Genomic DNA, 16,479 nt, shown 5'->3' with positions numbered 1-16,479 from the left:
AAATAAGATCGCAAAGCAGTCGAAGACAGTCCTTTTAGAAAGCGCAGAAAATTGGCTACTTATAGAGCGAGTCTTGCGCCGCAAAGAACTTGACATGGACCGATATGGTAACCCTAACCTACCTACCTAATTAGAAGATGAGCCGATAGCGTGATGGTGACTCTAAAACTGGACCTGGACGCAGTCAGAGTAAAAGAGTTGTTTTTCAGACTACATTTTTTGCGTTGATTTTGTTTGAAAATTACAGAGTTGTGTCTGGCTTAAACGTCAACAACCCAATAAGGTTCTCAAACCGCACAGATTGGATATAGTCAGGTTGTAAATAACCGTTAAACAAGTTGGTAACGAGGACGTGGCAAGAAAATGGTGTGGAAGCGCTAGTTCAATTCTGGAAGAATCACCACTTTAACCAACAAACCAACATTGAAATAAAAAAAATTATAATTTTTTGTATTAAAATTCCGAACTGGATCATCCATGGGCTCGTTGTTTGTGCTTTCGAAATTAGCTGGAGGAATGCCTGACTTCTCTCTCGATTGCATCGGAATACTTCGATATTAGGCACATTTGGGTTCCCGGTCACAGCGGCATAGAGGGAAACTGCTGGGCCGATGAGCTGGGTAGAAGGGAACTTTAGATACGTCTTCATCGCAACAAGAGAGGATTGGAGTTCCCTTGAGAATCTGTGGACTACTACTGGAAAGATGGGTCTCACGTCAACTCAGAGAGCGATGGTTTAGTTCGCCAACGTCGGGGGCACTCGAGAGAACTTATAAGACAAACAAAGCTCAGCTATCGAATTTGGTAGGTATCCTCACCGGACATTGTCCGTTAGGTGTCCATTTCTTTCTGCAGAAGTTGTATGGAGGACGAGGTGGAATCATCTCAACACCTTCCTCTGCCTTGCTCTCGTCGGGCAAAAGTTTAGACAGCTGGGCTGTCAATTTTTGGCTACACCACCGGATACTGCACGTTTAAATTCAGCACATCTAGTGCAATTCATTAGTAGTCTGAAGCGGTTAGTACAAATGTACATCGCCACTTTTATTCCACGTTTTTGATTTCCTTTCCTTTTCCTTGTTGTTGTTGTAGCAGCATAAACATTCCCTGTGCATATACGAGGAATGCTGCTGAAGTGACAGCCTTTGGCCGGATATAAATCCGGGTTGTTCCGGCTATGTAGAACCAAATTCCATATTTTTGTCCAAGTGGCAAGGGCAGCCATTTAACTTAACCTAACTTAGTAAGAATTTAACATTTTCTTCTGGTATGCAATTTTACTATATAGCTGAATGGCAACGCAGGTGTGCCCCTATTGTTCGGGTTATTTCAGATTTGTCAGCTGGTCAACTGGCCAACTGCTCGACTATTCCATTCTATTTCTACAACACTAAGCGTCCGTCATCATTTCGTTCGTGTTTCCATATTAGATCGCCAGTTCTTGGCGTTAATTAATTGAGAAAAAACTACGATTTTTTCCTACTTTCAATTAATTGGTCAGCATGAACGCGAAAATGATTCGTAGCATAGCAAAACAAAACTGAGAATCGAATAACTAAACAAAAAACAAAAAAAAACGTAAATGAAAGTAAAGTCACCGCCAGCCCCTCGCCACGCTGATAACCGCCAACGAATGAGGGCTGAGTTTAAAATGCAATTATTTCATTAAGACTTATTTTGATCACAATTAACTGGCTGGTCAGTCATGTGCATGATATTTAGACAACACTAACAAAAACAAAGCCATTGTAGCTTTTTTGTATTGATGAATGGAGTAATATAAATATTTTCGGTTGGGTGATGCGATTCCCGGCAGGAATGTGCGTGCTTTGGGGATTGTGCTTGCGCTTGGGGAAGGGTGGTGTCGATGATGAAATTCATACCACTCATATCCACATTAAATAGTAAATAAACACATATGTACATACATATGTAGATGTGTGTGTGTGCATATAAATGCATGTTAGTATGTATGGCTGTATGGCTGTGTGACTCTTTGTAAGCGCCGAGGTGCCTATGGCTCATGCACACACGTGTTTGATGGCTGAGTGAGTGTTTATCGTGACCGCTGAATGACGGTCTACCGGCAGCTGGTGTGTTTGTGTGTTTTTGTTTTTTGTTGTCTTGCATACGGTGGTGTAATTTGAACTGAAAACATTCGCATTAGATATTTAAGTTTTCCATTTGTTTACTTTTTCGCCTGTACGCCCAAGTCTATAATTTCGTGTAATTTTGCTGTTTGCATAAATTAATGTGTGTGTGTGTATGTGCGCTTTTTGGCAAATTAAATTGGTTGGCTGCCTAATTTAGTTTATCAACTCTTTGCAATTATGTGCCGTAGTTCAAGGGCAATTAATGTAAATTAATTTTTTTTTCGGAATCCACCTGACACTATCGGGTTGAGCTGCGCATGCAGGTAGAATTCGGCAATTAATCAAATTTGCGCCTAAATTAACTTATGTGGTTTTATTATAAAGAAATATTAAAAAAAACATATAAGAATTATTTTTTTATGTACAAAGAGTTGGGTTTTTATCGATTTTTGTCTTAAGGGGGAACACCACTGTGACTTTTCAAAAAAATCGATTTTTTTTTGCATTTTCTTAAAGTAGATATATTCAAAAATATGTAAAAAAAAATTTAACTTAAAATCCTGAAAATTGATGAAGTTATACCCAATACAATAAGTGCAGGTAGTGAGTTACAACGGCCAATGAAAACTTTAAACGCGTTTTTCTCAAAACTATCAGGTCAGTCCATAAGTTCGTATGTATTTTACCCATCATTTCACCGTTGTACGATTTTTGCATACAAAAAATTATTCGCGGAATATAACGGAACTATTTATATTTTCTTTGATATATTGTGCATTCAACAAGTGATTTTAATCGCGGATAGAAGAACGGGTGTTAAAAAATGAAATGGAATCTTCGAACGCGTATAAGAGGCATATTTTGTATTTTTTTTATAAAAGTGGTAAAAATGCCACAACTGCTGCTGCAGAAATAAACACTGTTCAAGGAGAGGATACCGTTAGTGTAAAGACTGTGCAAAAGTGGTTTTCAAAATTCCGAAGTAGTAACTGCGACGTGGAGGATGCCCCGCGCGCTGGTCGTCCTGAAGTCCTTAACTCCGACGCCTTGCTCGAACTCGTGGAAGCTGGGCCAAATTTGACAGTCGATATGATAGCTCAGAGGTTAAATTCATCGTATGGAACAGTTCAAAGCCACCTGGTTCAGTTGGGAAAGGTTTCAAAGCTGGGAAAATGGGTTCCGCATAGACTTTCCGCCGCCAACCTTCAGCAGAGAGTGAATGTGTGTTCTCAGCTGCTGCAACGGCTTAAAAATTAAAGTTTTTTTGGACCGTTTCGTTGCTGGTGATGATGAAAAATGGGTCCTTTAAAATAATCCTGTTCACAAACGCCAATGGTTAGATAAAGATGAAACATCAGAACCGACCCCTAGAGATGGCCTTCGCCACAAGAAGATTCTCCTGTCTATTTGGTGGGATATAGCCGGTATTGTTTATTATGAGCTTCTGGAACCAAACCAGACGATACCTGCTGATTATTATTCCCATCAGCTATCAAGCCTGAATGAGGCACTTAAAAAAATCGACCGTCTTTAGTGAATAGACTCAAAGTCTTATTTCACCACGACAACTTAAGACCTCATACCGCAAGGCAAACATTAGGCAAGCTGAACGAGCTTGGATGGGAGCTAATGCCGTATCCACCATACTCTCCGGATATTGCACCTTGTGATTGTCACCTTTTCCGTGGACTTCAATCTCATATGAGTAACAAGAACTACTCAAAAGAAGCTATAAAAAGGGATATCGAAGCGCAGGGAATTAAAAATTTGCCTAAACGTTGGGAAGACTTTGTAAATAATGAAGGAAAATATATTATTGATTAATAAATACTTTAAACATCTTTTTCATTAATTTGAAATTTTGCACTCATCTTTTTTATAATATTACTTTCTGTGAATTTACAAGTTTTCGAAAATTTTCCGAAAAAATAATTTCGATGTCCGCCGATTCAGAAGCCCCGCTGTGACCTTTCTGGAAGAATTGAGTTTACATCCGCCATTTTAAATGATTAAAAAAAAAAAATTTATATTAGTTTAAGGGGGAACGCGACTATGGGCGGTCAAAAAATAGTCGATTTTTAGGAATTTTTTTTTTGTAAGTAGGAATGATTATTCGAGGATCGGACAAAAGGCAATTTATTATATATGTATTAAACTATGTTGATGTAAATTTTTATTAAAACATATTGACAAATTTATGTAAATAAACGTAACGAGATAAAAAAAAATGACGTCATCTGGTGGCAGCGATACAGCAATGAATAATCATCTGAAATCAAAAAACCAAAAATTTTATTAATCTACGCAATAGAGGCTATGGTTGGTTTGGTTTTTTTTTTTTTTTTGAGAAAACGGTGGTGATTTGAATATCTATGTGGTTTTCACCATTTTTTTGATTTTCAAAAAGCTTAAAAAAATAGTTATTTTCAAAATTTTGAAAATCGGCTACGTACAACGATAGCCAATGCGATCGCAAAAATTTTGAAAAAAACTAAATTAAAATCGGTTCATTAGTCTTCGAGAAATCGTTGCCACAAAAAAAGTCGTTTCGATAAAAACGCGTTTGAAATAAAGCATCGTATCGTAAGCGCTACTGGGCCGAACCAACGGGCGCTCATTTAAGTGCACATAGAATCGGGAATAAAGCGAATTTCGCTTTAAAATTTTTACCACATTTTCCTCGTAGTAAAGCTACTCCTATTAAATCTATTTTTTTTATTTATATGAAATTGCGCATATTTGACATCCAATGAAAAAGAAAAATATTTGTGTGAATATGAAGTTATTAAAGGTAGGCGGAGCAGCTTGATTAACCGAAATAACCGCATTGTGAATACACAAAAATATCCAACTGAAATCAATTTAAAAATCAACGCTTGAACTCTTGTAGGGCTACGAACGAATATACTTTCCAGACAAATAAATGTGATAGTCTCGAGGCGAACATTGGCTCCATTTGTACATGTATGTGTGTGCCTGTACATGTGTGTTAATGTGTTGTGTTTTCTAATATGGATGTGCAACTCATTTAATATGATTAAATTTAAAGTCGACAACAAACATATTGGTTTCAAATTATTGCAGGTGTTAATGAAAAAAAAAAAAATAACAAAAATATGGATTCAAATAAGTTTCAGTGGCAACAAGGTGGCCATATGCGTGCATATATACAGGCTGTCTAATGGAAGAGTTAGTTAGAGTTAGTGTAACCCACAAGCGAGTTTGGCAGGTTGAGAGGGGCTGCAGATGGACAAAACTCATGTTATCTGGCATGTCCGACCGACTGTCGCAGTTCTTCCTGTAACTAAGCAGAGGGGACTGTAGGAGGCTGGTTGGACTGATGACGGGCCACTTTCTATGGGCGAAGCACATGGAAAAGGTGGGCATCTCAGACAGTGTACTCTGCCCAGCTTGTGGAGAGGAGGATGAGACGGCGGGCTACTTCTGCGCGTCTGCCGAGCGTTCGCTCGATTCAGGCTTGAGGCCTTTGGCACTGATGTGTTAAGAAGCGACCACCTTGGCTCCTTGGCAGATTTCTTCGGAGGTCGATTAGATTTAACCGTTTGAGTGCGATTCGTCGATATAGCGACGATAACTAATTACTCCAAATTTGCGGCGCGTTGCTATAGCGACGATTGCATCACTGTGCATTTGGCGTTCGGCTAGGAACGTGTTGAATATTATTTTGCGATATTTATAAAAAATTTATGTCATATAAAAGTATAAATTAGTTGAGACCGTTAAAAACAATTTTTATTTTTCGTTCAATATCGATATTTTGAAAATAAATTGCGCAAATGTGTAGTATGTAGTGTAAAAGGATCTAAAAATCCAAAGCGTTCCCGGCTAATATGCAACATTTGCAAAAAAGGTGTGCATGGTACATGTGTGGGGAACCACAAATGTGCCAAAATTTGAATAATAATGCCGGAACTTGTTGTAAAAAAAAAAAAAAAGATGATATTAAAAAATGTAAATAAGTTTTTCTTATAATCATAACTAATAGTTTAGTCTACAAAATAAAAATAAAATTATTGAAATATGTAATTTTTTGTGTTCTCTATGCTTATATTTGTAAAGCCATCATATTTCAGTTTTCTTAGACCAAATTTTGCTTCGCAATTTTCGTATGTATTAAAGAAAATCGCTTAGCACTCAAACGGTTAAAGAAAATTATAAAACTGTACTTGCTAGTCTCTCCCGAGAAAAAAACAAAAAAAAAAAAATAGAAGAGTAAAAATAGTTGTTTTTGTTTTTGTAATTGATAAAAGAATAAAGAATGGAAGTGGAAGAAAAACAGGTTTTGCGTCGGAAACAAAAGCCAAAGAATGGCGTATCTCGGTAGGAAACGTCCAAGAAGTGCGCAAAAGTGAAGGTCTACGATCATGTAAAAAGATTGTAGGACCCAATCGCAATGATAAACAAAATAAGAGTGATAAAACATGTGCGGGAAAATTATTCCTTCTGTCAAAAAAGTGGCGGGAATTGTTCAATGAAACCCAAAATAATTGTTTAATGGGGGATCCTGCTTTAGAGGCTTCAAAAAATCGATTTTTTCGTGGATTTTTTTGGGAAGATAAGAAATATTCGATTGAAACGAAACTTTCAGGTTTTATTGTTATATATTTCAATAGTCTTCTCAATTTTTTTCATTAAAATTTATGTCATATTATGCCTGGTGCAAGCATTTTGCCGAGGCGCATTGAGTGTGCATGTGTCGTGCGGCAGGAAAGGTGCATGTCGCAATTTTCATCTGAAACCAAAAACCCAAAAAAATGTTTATTTCAGTATAGTATAGCTTCTAGTTAAACAAAAAGTGAGAAATTCAACATTTTTTCGCTAATTAAAAAAAAATCATTTTTTTGGAAAAACAAATTCACTTTATATCGTTTAAAAAGTGGGTTAATCATAACTTTCTTCAGGTTTTTTAGGTTCAACCAGAAGAGAATTTAGTTCCGAATACAATCAATGGTATCTCGTTTCGATACGACGTTTAACTGTTTCCCTATCTTCCCCGCCAATTACGAAAAATCGTAAAAATTAAAAACCGAGAAATCGCATTTCGGGCGATTCGGCCGCTCGTATACCTGCTCGACGCTTGCTCACAATTTCTTCTGTAACTTCGAAAATATTTTGAATTTGCTTCTGAAATTTTGAGGACACATTATTGAATAGTTTGAACAATAATGCAAAAAAAAAAACGATTTTTTGAAGCCTCATCAATATATAACTCGCAATGTTGAAGCCACAAAAGCCTCCCTGTATAAACGCGGTCTAATGAAATTCTCTTGAAGTGAATATAGTGAATTACTCAAGTTGTATGAAGTATAACCATACTCGCTAGCGGCGAATCTTGCTCGATAACTTTGTTGTTGCTTTCACATGCAAATTTTTCGTCAAATGAGCAGAGCCCAAACATAGCGAGCAGAGAAGTGGCGAGTCGAATACGCCTTTATTTTGTTTATTTTTATAAATTCTACAATAATACGATAGGCCTCGGTAGTCTAGCGTAAGTGCACACGAATCCCACGTAAAGCACGGTGCTCGCACTTTCTCAAATTTACCTACTTTCCCTGTTTAAAAAAAAAGAAACCTCACCCCAAAAAAACGTATCCTTTCCATCTTTACTCTAGCACAATAGTCGGCGCATTATTTGCATTGTGGCTGTTAAAACAAGCAAAAAATAAAGAAAAACACACAGTCACACATTGCATCAGTAGCGCCAGCAATAGGAAGCGGGCAACTGCGGTAATCGCGCAGACACACCAAATTTAGTCAACCAAGTCCTCAACCATCTGTGCGATCCTTCCGGCAGAAAAATGTGAAACACAGGTAGCGCTCCAAGCAATAAGAAGGTGTTGTTCCTAAGCAACGACAGGTGGGCATTCACACTATTTAGGACTGGTAGCGGCAGGCTAATCACCTACCCTGCCAGAAATCAAAATATATTAACGAAGCCAACGCAAGACTGAGTCTTGTCGAGGCCCTTCGCTCCCGAGAGGAGTGAACAAGAAAAAAAAAAAACGATAGGAGTTCGATGTTTTATTGAAAGAAAAAGCGAATTTGTGTTGCTCTATTTTATACCGTATACTGTGCTGTACTGGCGGCCGCCGTAGCCGAATGGGTTGGTGCGTGACTACCATTCGCAATTCACAGAGAGAACGTCGGTTCGAGTCTCGATGAAACACCAAAATTAAGAAAAACATTTTTTCTAATAGCGGTCGCCCCTCGGCAGGCAATGTCAAGCCTCCGAGTGTATTTCTGCCATGAAAAAGCTCCTCATAAAAATATTTGCCGTTCGGAGTCGGCTTAAAACTGTAGGTCCCTCCATTTGTGGAACAACATCAAGACGCACACCTCAAATGGGAGGAGTAGCTCGGCCAAACACCCAAAAAGGGTGTACGCGCCAATTATATATATGTATATGTATATATATACTGTATACGGGCATACACACACATATACCTATCTAAGTATTAAATTAATTAACATCACTTTCATGCGTAGTTCAAAGTTTTAATATTTTGTTCATTGTTCGTTTCTCTCTTTACAGTCTTTTCGAACAGGAGATTATGAGCTATGTTCCTATTGAAGAACGCAGTCCACAGGGTTCTCCAGTGCTCAACTCTCGCATGCCGCAGCGTGCCCCACCACCATTCCGGCGTGATTTCGAAGCCAAATTGCGCGGATTCTACCGCAAACTGGAGTCGAAAGGTTACGGACAAGGTCCACACAAATTGAAGTAAGAACTCTGCCACCTGTTTTGTTTTTATTTACACTTATTTGCTTAATTCTTAACACAGATTACACATTCGACGCACACATCTGCTGGAGGATGCTTTCCGGCGTATAATGTCTGCCAATAAGAAAGATCTGCAGCGCGGACGTCTTGCTGTTCTATGGGACACTGAGGAGGGCTTGGACTATGGCGGCCCCTCAAGGTATCTAATATATCTAATGCATATAAAAAATCACGCAATTCTCATGAAATGCTTTTGCTCGTACCGTACAGAGAATTCTTCTTTCTGCTCTCACGCGAGCTGTTCAACCCCTACTATGGACTATTCGAGTATTCAGCTAATGATACGTACACCGTGCAAGTTTCACCGCTATCGGCGTTTGTGGACAATTGTCACGATTGGTTCCGGTTCGGCGGTCGTGTATTGGGCTTGGCACTCGTACATCAATACCTATTGGATGCCTTCTTTACACGCCCATTTTACAAGGCGTTGCTGCGTTTGCCCGTCGCGCTGAGTGATCTGGAATCGCTCGACAATGAGTTTCATCAATCGTTGCAGTGGATACGTGACAATGACATCGGCACCGGCATCGATCTTGGTCTAACGTTTTGCGTCACCGAAGAGTTGTTGGGACGTGTGGTGGAGCGTGAATTGAAAGCCGGCGGTAAGAATATTATTGTTAATGAGAAAAATAAAAAAGAATATTTGGAACGCATGATTAAGTGGCGTTTGGAGCGTGGTGTGCAAGAGCAAACGGAATCGTTGGTGCGTGGCTTTTATGAGGTGGTCGATGCGCGCCTTGTTTCCGTTTTTGATGCACGCGAATTGGAGTTGGTGATTGCCGGTACGGCGGAAATTGATATTAACGATTGGCGTCTGAACACCGAATACCGTTCGGGCTATCATGATAATCATCAGGTGATCATTTGGTTTTGGCAAGTCATCGAGAAATTCACCAACGAGCAACGTTTGCGTCTATTGCAATTCGTCACCGGCACCTCGAGTATACCGTATGAAGGCTTTTCGGCACTGCGTGGCTCAACGGGACCACGACGCTTCTGCATCGAAAAGTGGGGCAAACCGAACGCTTTGCCGCGTGCGCACACCTGCTTTAATCGCTTAGATTTACCGCCTTATCCGACACCCGAGCTGCTCTATGAGAAGCTGCTGTTGGCCGTAGAAGAGACGAATACATTTGGCATAGAATAGAAATGCATAGTATGTGTGTGTGTGTGTAGATGTGCTATGATATACAGTAGCGTTTAGGGGATTAGAGTCAGTCGCAAGTTCATCTTAATGAATTAAGTTAATTTATTGAAATCGTTGATATAAACGAAAGAAAAGTGATATTTTTAATTACAAATATTTATTTATTTTCACATTTACATACTTACATACTATTTTTTATATTTAAATATTGTAGTTATTTAATATATTGTGACCAGGTCTGTTGTTTTTTCGTAGTTAAGAAATAATCGAAGTCATTATTATTTATTGACGTTATGGATTAACGGTTCTTTTTATATCGATGAAACAAGTGTTTACAACAAAAGCAATAATCCCAGTATTTCCGCTTTTTATTTTTATTAAATGTAATAGCTTTGAAACTTTATGTCGTGCATGCTTTGAATTGCATTTAAAACCAAGAAATTAACTGTTGACAACAAAGTAACAAAACTTATTAAATCACGTGTGAGTAGAACTGTGCGATTATTTTTCGTAGAAATTTGATGAAAATGAACATTACAAAAAATTCCCCATACACTTTTGCGGGTCTCATATTAGAGTGAGACTGCTTGACCGACATAAATTCAACACAAAGAGCGAAAAATTACTATTGTTGTTGTTGTTGTAGCAGCTTACAAAAACTCTATCAGTGCAATGTAGTTACCGGTCGTCTTCGTCTAGCTCTTGTGTAGACCCATGAAACATGCTGTTTCGACAGGTTGGGTCCAAAGGGAGAAAAGGTGTTAGGTGAGCAGGTTTGATGGGGCATGTGAAAAGGTGGTTAGTATCGTGTGGAGTGCCTTGGGTCTGTCGGGATCAATTCTTGATAGGTAGGAGTTTAGGCTGCTACAGTATCCATAACGAAGTCGTACCCATGGCATTCGGTTCTACGTTACCGGAGTAAATCGGTTTTTTTCCAACCAAGGGCTGCATCCCCATTAAACTAGCACTGTCTGGACTAGATGACTATTCTTTGCCTTTGCAATCGGAACTCCATATTTAAAAAAAAAAAGTGCACCAGTTACTAGACTACTGTGATTAAATAGGAGTGCGACTATGTGACAATATTAATTTATTTATTCTTTCCAAAAAAGATTTAGTAGTTCACAGTTGGATTTAGATTTCAGCTTATCCTCAATTACGTACACTAAAGATTCTTAGAAACTTTGGGTTCATCCCTTTGGCGACTGGTCAAGGCGCATCCCTGCTTAGTCCGAGCGGTACATTCTCCATTTACCTTTCTGCAAAGGAAGAGTGGACGGGGTGCAGTATTAGGAGGCAAGACCTGGTGAATCTGTTCACGGATGGCTCGAAATCGGATGGAAGTGTTGGGGAAGGAGTATTCTGCAAGGCTCTCCCTATTAAATCCAAGTTCAGGTTACCGGACCATTGAAGTGTGCTCCAGACAGCGGCAATTAAAAAAGGAACTGATTGGCTGCTCACTTGAGTAATAACTGTCAGGAGGTAAATATCTACTCCGACAGCCAAGCGGCAATAAGAGCTCTGGGCTCGATGATGGTGCAGTAGAAACTGGCTTCACTTTCGATTGCATCCGACTTATTCGGTGTAAGCCTCATCTGAGTATCTGGTCATGGCGATATTGCAGGAAACGAGCTAGCTAAGCAGGGGACCTAGATGGGGAAGGTAGATGCCGCGAAATGAGAGGTTGACTACCTACAGTCTGCTCTTGGAGATATGGGCTTCATGTCAACTCAGCGAATGCTGGACAAGTAGACAAAGTTGTAAGGTCGCGAAATCTTTCTGGCCACGAGTTGATTGGAGGCGGTCGAGGGATCTACTGGGAAATACAAGTCGGTTCAGTCGGTTAGTTTAGGTTAAATGGCTGCCCTAGCTTGGGGCCCACTTGGACAAATATTCAAAAATTCGTCCGTGCCATACAGGGGAAAGCAGAAAGGAGAATGACGCCGATGGTGGCTGACGCATGGTAAGGATACCCACCAAATTCGAGAGCTGAGGCTTTGTTAGCCTTAGGAGTTCTCTCGAGCGTCCCCGATCTACCCGTTGCCAGAAGGATCTCGCGACCTTGCCTGCTAGTGCACTAGCCCAGCGCTCGCTGAGTTGATTCGAGGCCCAACTTTCCAGGAGCAGACCACAAGCTCTTAGGGGAACCCCAATCCTCTCATTTCGCGACGAAACCGTCTCCAAAGTTCCTTGTGAAGCCAGCTCATCAGCCCAGCAGTTTCCCTCTATGCCGCTGTGACCGGGATCCCAAATGAGCCTCATATCGAAGTATTCGGATGCAATCGAGAGAGAAGCCAGACATTCCCCGACCAATCTTGAACGCACAAACCACAAGCCCAAGGCCCTAATTGCCGCTTGGCTATCGGAGTAAATATTTACTTCCTTATCGAAGTAAGCAACCAATCCACTGCTTCTTTAATTGTGGCTACCTCCGCTTGGAAAACACTATAGTGTCCGGAAGCCTGAATTTGAGCTTGATGGGGAGCTCCTTCAGTTGGTACAAGTCGGCAGTCGGTTCTACATTACCGCAACGGCCCGGATTTAAATCCGGCCAAGGACTGTGTCACTTTAGCGTCATTCCCGTATATGTATGGGGAATATTTCTGCTGCTGCAACAACAATAAACAACAACATAATTGTTTTCGTGCTTTTTTAAGAAATAGTCAAGTAGGTATTTTTAGTGGTGACCCTCAAAAAGAAAGTAAACTAAATTCTCAAGTCGGCTCATATCGAAATTTATTTTTTATGTTTCTTATCTATAAATGAACACTCAAATAATCGCACAGCATTTCCAGAAATTCTAGTTGCATGACAGATTAATTATTTCATTCCAAATAATCAAAGAATTTTCAATATTACTGACGCGCTGGTTTTTCACTTTTGTTCGATAGGAAATCACTATTTTTATGATTTTATATAATATCTTTAAGATTAGGATAAAATATTTATATACTGGAGCGCTTATTTCAAACTATAAATGCAGGTTCATTTATTGTTTAATTACAAAATTTGTCAGTTATAACTTGGCCAATTAAGGCCTGCAATGCCCTACGTTGTGGGCTATGTAGGTGTACGCAGAGGTTGAGTATCTGATAGGTGGTCTAAAGGCAACAGCCTTGCCTTCTAACTGCTTCTAAAATGGTTCAGTGATATGAGGGAGTCTATTTGCTGAAAACGCTGAAATAAGACTGGCTCTCCAATATCTCTCCTTGATATATTCAGCTTGCCGCTCCCAGAAATTTTGCTGAATCGGTTGAACAGTGCGAGCATTTAAGTAGCCCAACTTTGACATTCGATATTGTTGGCTCTGTGACGGCGCTCAGGGTTCTGCCCACTAAGAAATGTGCAGGGATGAGTGCACGAAGATCATCGCGCTGTTTCGGCAAATGTAATCCGGTTTCCTGCTATTTCGAGGGTCGATGAAGGAGTGCAGAATAGCTATGTTAGATAGTGTTGCAATAATAAGTCCAGAATCGCTTTAACATTTTCCTCTTTACATTCTTACACCCTTTGTTGGGTGTTTGGCCGAGCTCCTCCTCCTACTTGTAGCGTCCGTCTTGTTGTTGTTCCACAAGTGGAGGGACCTACAGTTTTAAGAAGAACGGCAGATATTTTTTTATGAGGAGCTGTTTCGTGGCAGAAATACTCGGAGGTTTGCCATTGCCTGCTGAGGGGCGACCGCTATTAGAAAAAGGTTTTTCTTATTTTTGGTGTTTCACGGAGACTCGAACCAACGTTCTCCGAATTCCGAATGGTAATCACTCACCAACCCATTTTGCTACGGCGTCCGCATGCTTTACCATTCATCAGCTCCATTTTAACCACGTCAGAAGACGTCCCGTGAGTAGAAACCAATAGTTTAATAGATTACAGCCCACCCAGTGCCAGATGGGAGTTGTTAGGTGTGTGTGGTGCATGAATTAATCATGACTTTAGCGGTAGATGGTAACATAACTAAAATAATGGGTGTCACAGATATCGTGATTCTAATCTCAAATAACCTAGGCACCTTCAAATTGCTCAACGAGGGCTACAGATTCCAGATTATCGCATACTTAGGTAGGTAGGTGAATTGGTGGAAGTGCCACTCTGGCACTCCAAAAGTAGCATTAAAGCGCACCCTCCAACAGGCAGATACTTACAGTCAGCCAGAGCTGTTGATGTAATGAAGAAGATTGATGGGATTTAAGGTGGCGCACTGCCCCGGGCTGACGAAGGAAGGAGCGCCCAGTGACCTTAATCGTTAAGCTACCAAAGCCAGACATTTACAGTCTTCTCTCTCTGAAAGATTCTCGCAGCTTCTGCAATTGGGGTTAAACGGTAAACCCAGCTTTCCGGTCCGTCCAACGACCGGTAAAAGTGAACACAGCTATGAATATGGAAATTGAATGGCGTTGAGTGCGCAGCACTTTCTGAGTCCTTCGTCTATTGTACTGGGACCAAATGGAGCTCCATATTTTCTGCGCTTTCCTGAGAAATAAGTTATGGAATTCCCTTTTTACAACATTCAGGGGGACCCGATGACTGGTTAGGAAGTCTCTGATACCAATTCAGTCCCCTTCTTGGCAAGCTCATCAGCAACTTCATTTCCCTTTAAGTTCCTATTTCCTGGAACACAGATCAGAGATATGTTACCTGCACACCCAAGAGATTTGATCTCCTCCCTGCAGGAGTTAACTAGTTGGGATCCGCGTCATGGCGTCGTCAGAGTCTTAATGACGGCTTGACCAATCGGGAAAAATGTTAACACTCATTGAATCAGTTATGATTTTCTTAGAAAATATTTACCTTAAAAGTGCTAGGGCTGGAGATTCTAGTAAAATGTGTTGAGACGTCTCGTCGACCTCCAGTCATAGTCGGCATTCTGTTGCAATAAACGGATGCGTTCGATGCACACTTGAACGCAGTCGATTATGAGGGGTGAATTAATCTGTGATCACTACCAAAGGGGAATTGTTACTGGAGTGATAGTCCTTGGCCGAATACAAATCCGGGTCGTTCCGGTAACATAGAACTGACTGTCGTGAGAACCATCAAAGGGGTATTCAAAAAGTTTAACTTGTCTCAGGCGCCCAATTTACCCCCACACGGTGCTTATCCTGCTTTTAGTAATTTTAAAGTTTACTGGGGCGGCTGCCCTTGGTCGGGAAAACACAGAGTCATTCCGGTAAAATAGAACCGGCTGCCATGGGAATTCGTTTAAAGTGTCCTTTAGACTGGTTCTAAGTACATTGTTACACACAATGTGAATTGTTGTAACAGCATAAAATATTTTAATAATAAAATTTTAATAAAAAAATCTAATACCTACAGTCTGTGTCAGAAAAAAGGAACCGCGATTATTCATGAAGTATAAAAGAAAAAAAAAAAAAAAAATTAATAAAATTTTTTACATGAAAGTATGTACAAAACTACGAGTCGCAATTACTCAATAAGCTGTGTAGTCTCGAGTATAGCCTGGCATCTTCTCGGCATGCTTTAAACCACCTTTTCTGCGTAGCTTGCCGACAAAGAGGACTAGATTTTGCGAACTTGAAGCACGAGTTGCTTTAAATCATGAACTGGCCTTCCACCAAGATGCGTTTTCATAGTTCCCCACACATTTTCAAGGGGGTGGCGTCTGGGGACTGGGAAGGCCAGTGCAATACTGTGACACCATTTTCTCGTTTTTTCTCAATGTGTTTTTCTGAGAGTAGTGGTTTTGACGAAGTGGGACGGTAGGATATGTTCGCCTCCTTTAGTCGACGTTGGATGGTATTGATACTCACATGTATTCCCTTTTTAGCAAGAACTGATCGTGCTTGGCGTAGTCCCGAAGAAGAGTCCCGCTTACAAAGTTGGACGATCAATTTATCCTGCTTTTTTGTTGTCGTCACTCGCTTCAAGCCGCGCTCGGAAAAGCCATCAACATTTTTGTACACCTTATACCGCTGATGGACCTTATACGAAGAACTCAAAAAGGTCTTTGGACTCCTCGCCATTCAATTTCCAAACTCGTAGCTGTGTTTACCGGTCATTGAAAGATCGGCTCACACGCGGAAAGTTGGGTTTACCGTTTAAGCAAGAAGCTGTGGGAACCTTTCAGAGTAGAAGACTGTTGAACACCTTCTCTGTAAATGTCCGAGTTTGGCAGCTAGGCGATTAAGGTCACTGCTCGGATTAAGGTGCTCCATTCTTCGACCGCCTGAAGCAGTGCGCCAACCTAAATCCAATAAATCTCCTCCATTATATCAACAGCTCTGGCTGGCTGTAGTTATCTGCCTGTTGGAGGTCTCATAAGGGTATCAAAACGGCGCTTTAGTGCTACTTGAGGAGTGCCAGACTGTCACTTCTACCATTTCACCTACCTACCTATACCGCTGATTCCACAACACAACGAACTTTTTTGATTTTTTAATCACTTTTGCAGCCGCGGCGTAAGATAATTTCGGCGCTTT

At 40.4% G+C, this 16,479-nt stretch overlaps 1 protein-coding gene across 1 annotated transcript in view; it reads left to right on the top strand.

Annotated features, from left to right (window-relative positions):
- Positions 1 to 12,940, top strand: part of LOC128857154 (E3 ubiquitin-protein ligase HECW2) — a 64,043-nt gene extending 51,103 nt beyond the window's left edge. Inside the window, exons 6-8 of the mRNA XM_054092762.1 lie at positions 8,647 to 8,835; positions 8,897 to 9,034; positions 9,106 to 12,940. Of these exons, the coding sequence (XP_053948737.1) occupies positions 8,647 to 8,835; positions 8,897 to 9,034; positions 9,106 to 10,042 (1,264 nt within the window). The 3' untranslated portion in view covers positions 10,043 to 12,940. The remainder of the gene's footprint in view (positions 1 to 8,646; positions 8,836 to 8,896; positions 9,035 to 9,105) is intronic.
- The last annotated feature ends 3,539 nt before the right edge of the window (positions 12,941 to 16,479 follow it).

This window comes from Anastrepha ludens, chromosome 3 (genome assembly GCF_028408465.1).
Source record: "Anastrepha ludens isolate Willacy chromosome 3, idAnaLude1.1, whole genome shotgun sequence".
NCBI classification, from domain to species: Eukaryota; Metazoa; Arthropoda; class Insecta; order Diptera; family Tephritidae; genus Anastrepha; species Anastrepha ludens.
The sequence above is the reverse complement of the archived record's forward strand: the minus strand, read 5'-3'. Positions and strand labels throughout refer to the sequence as shown.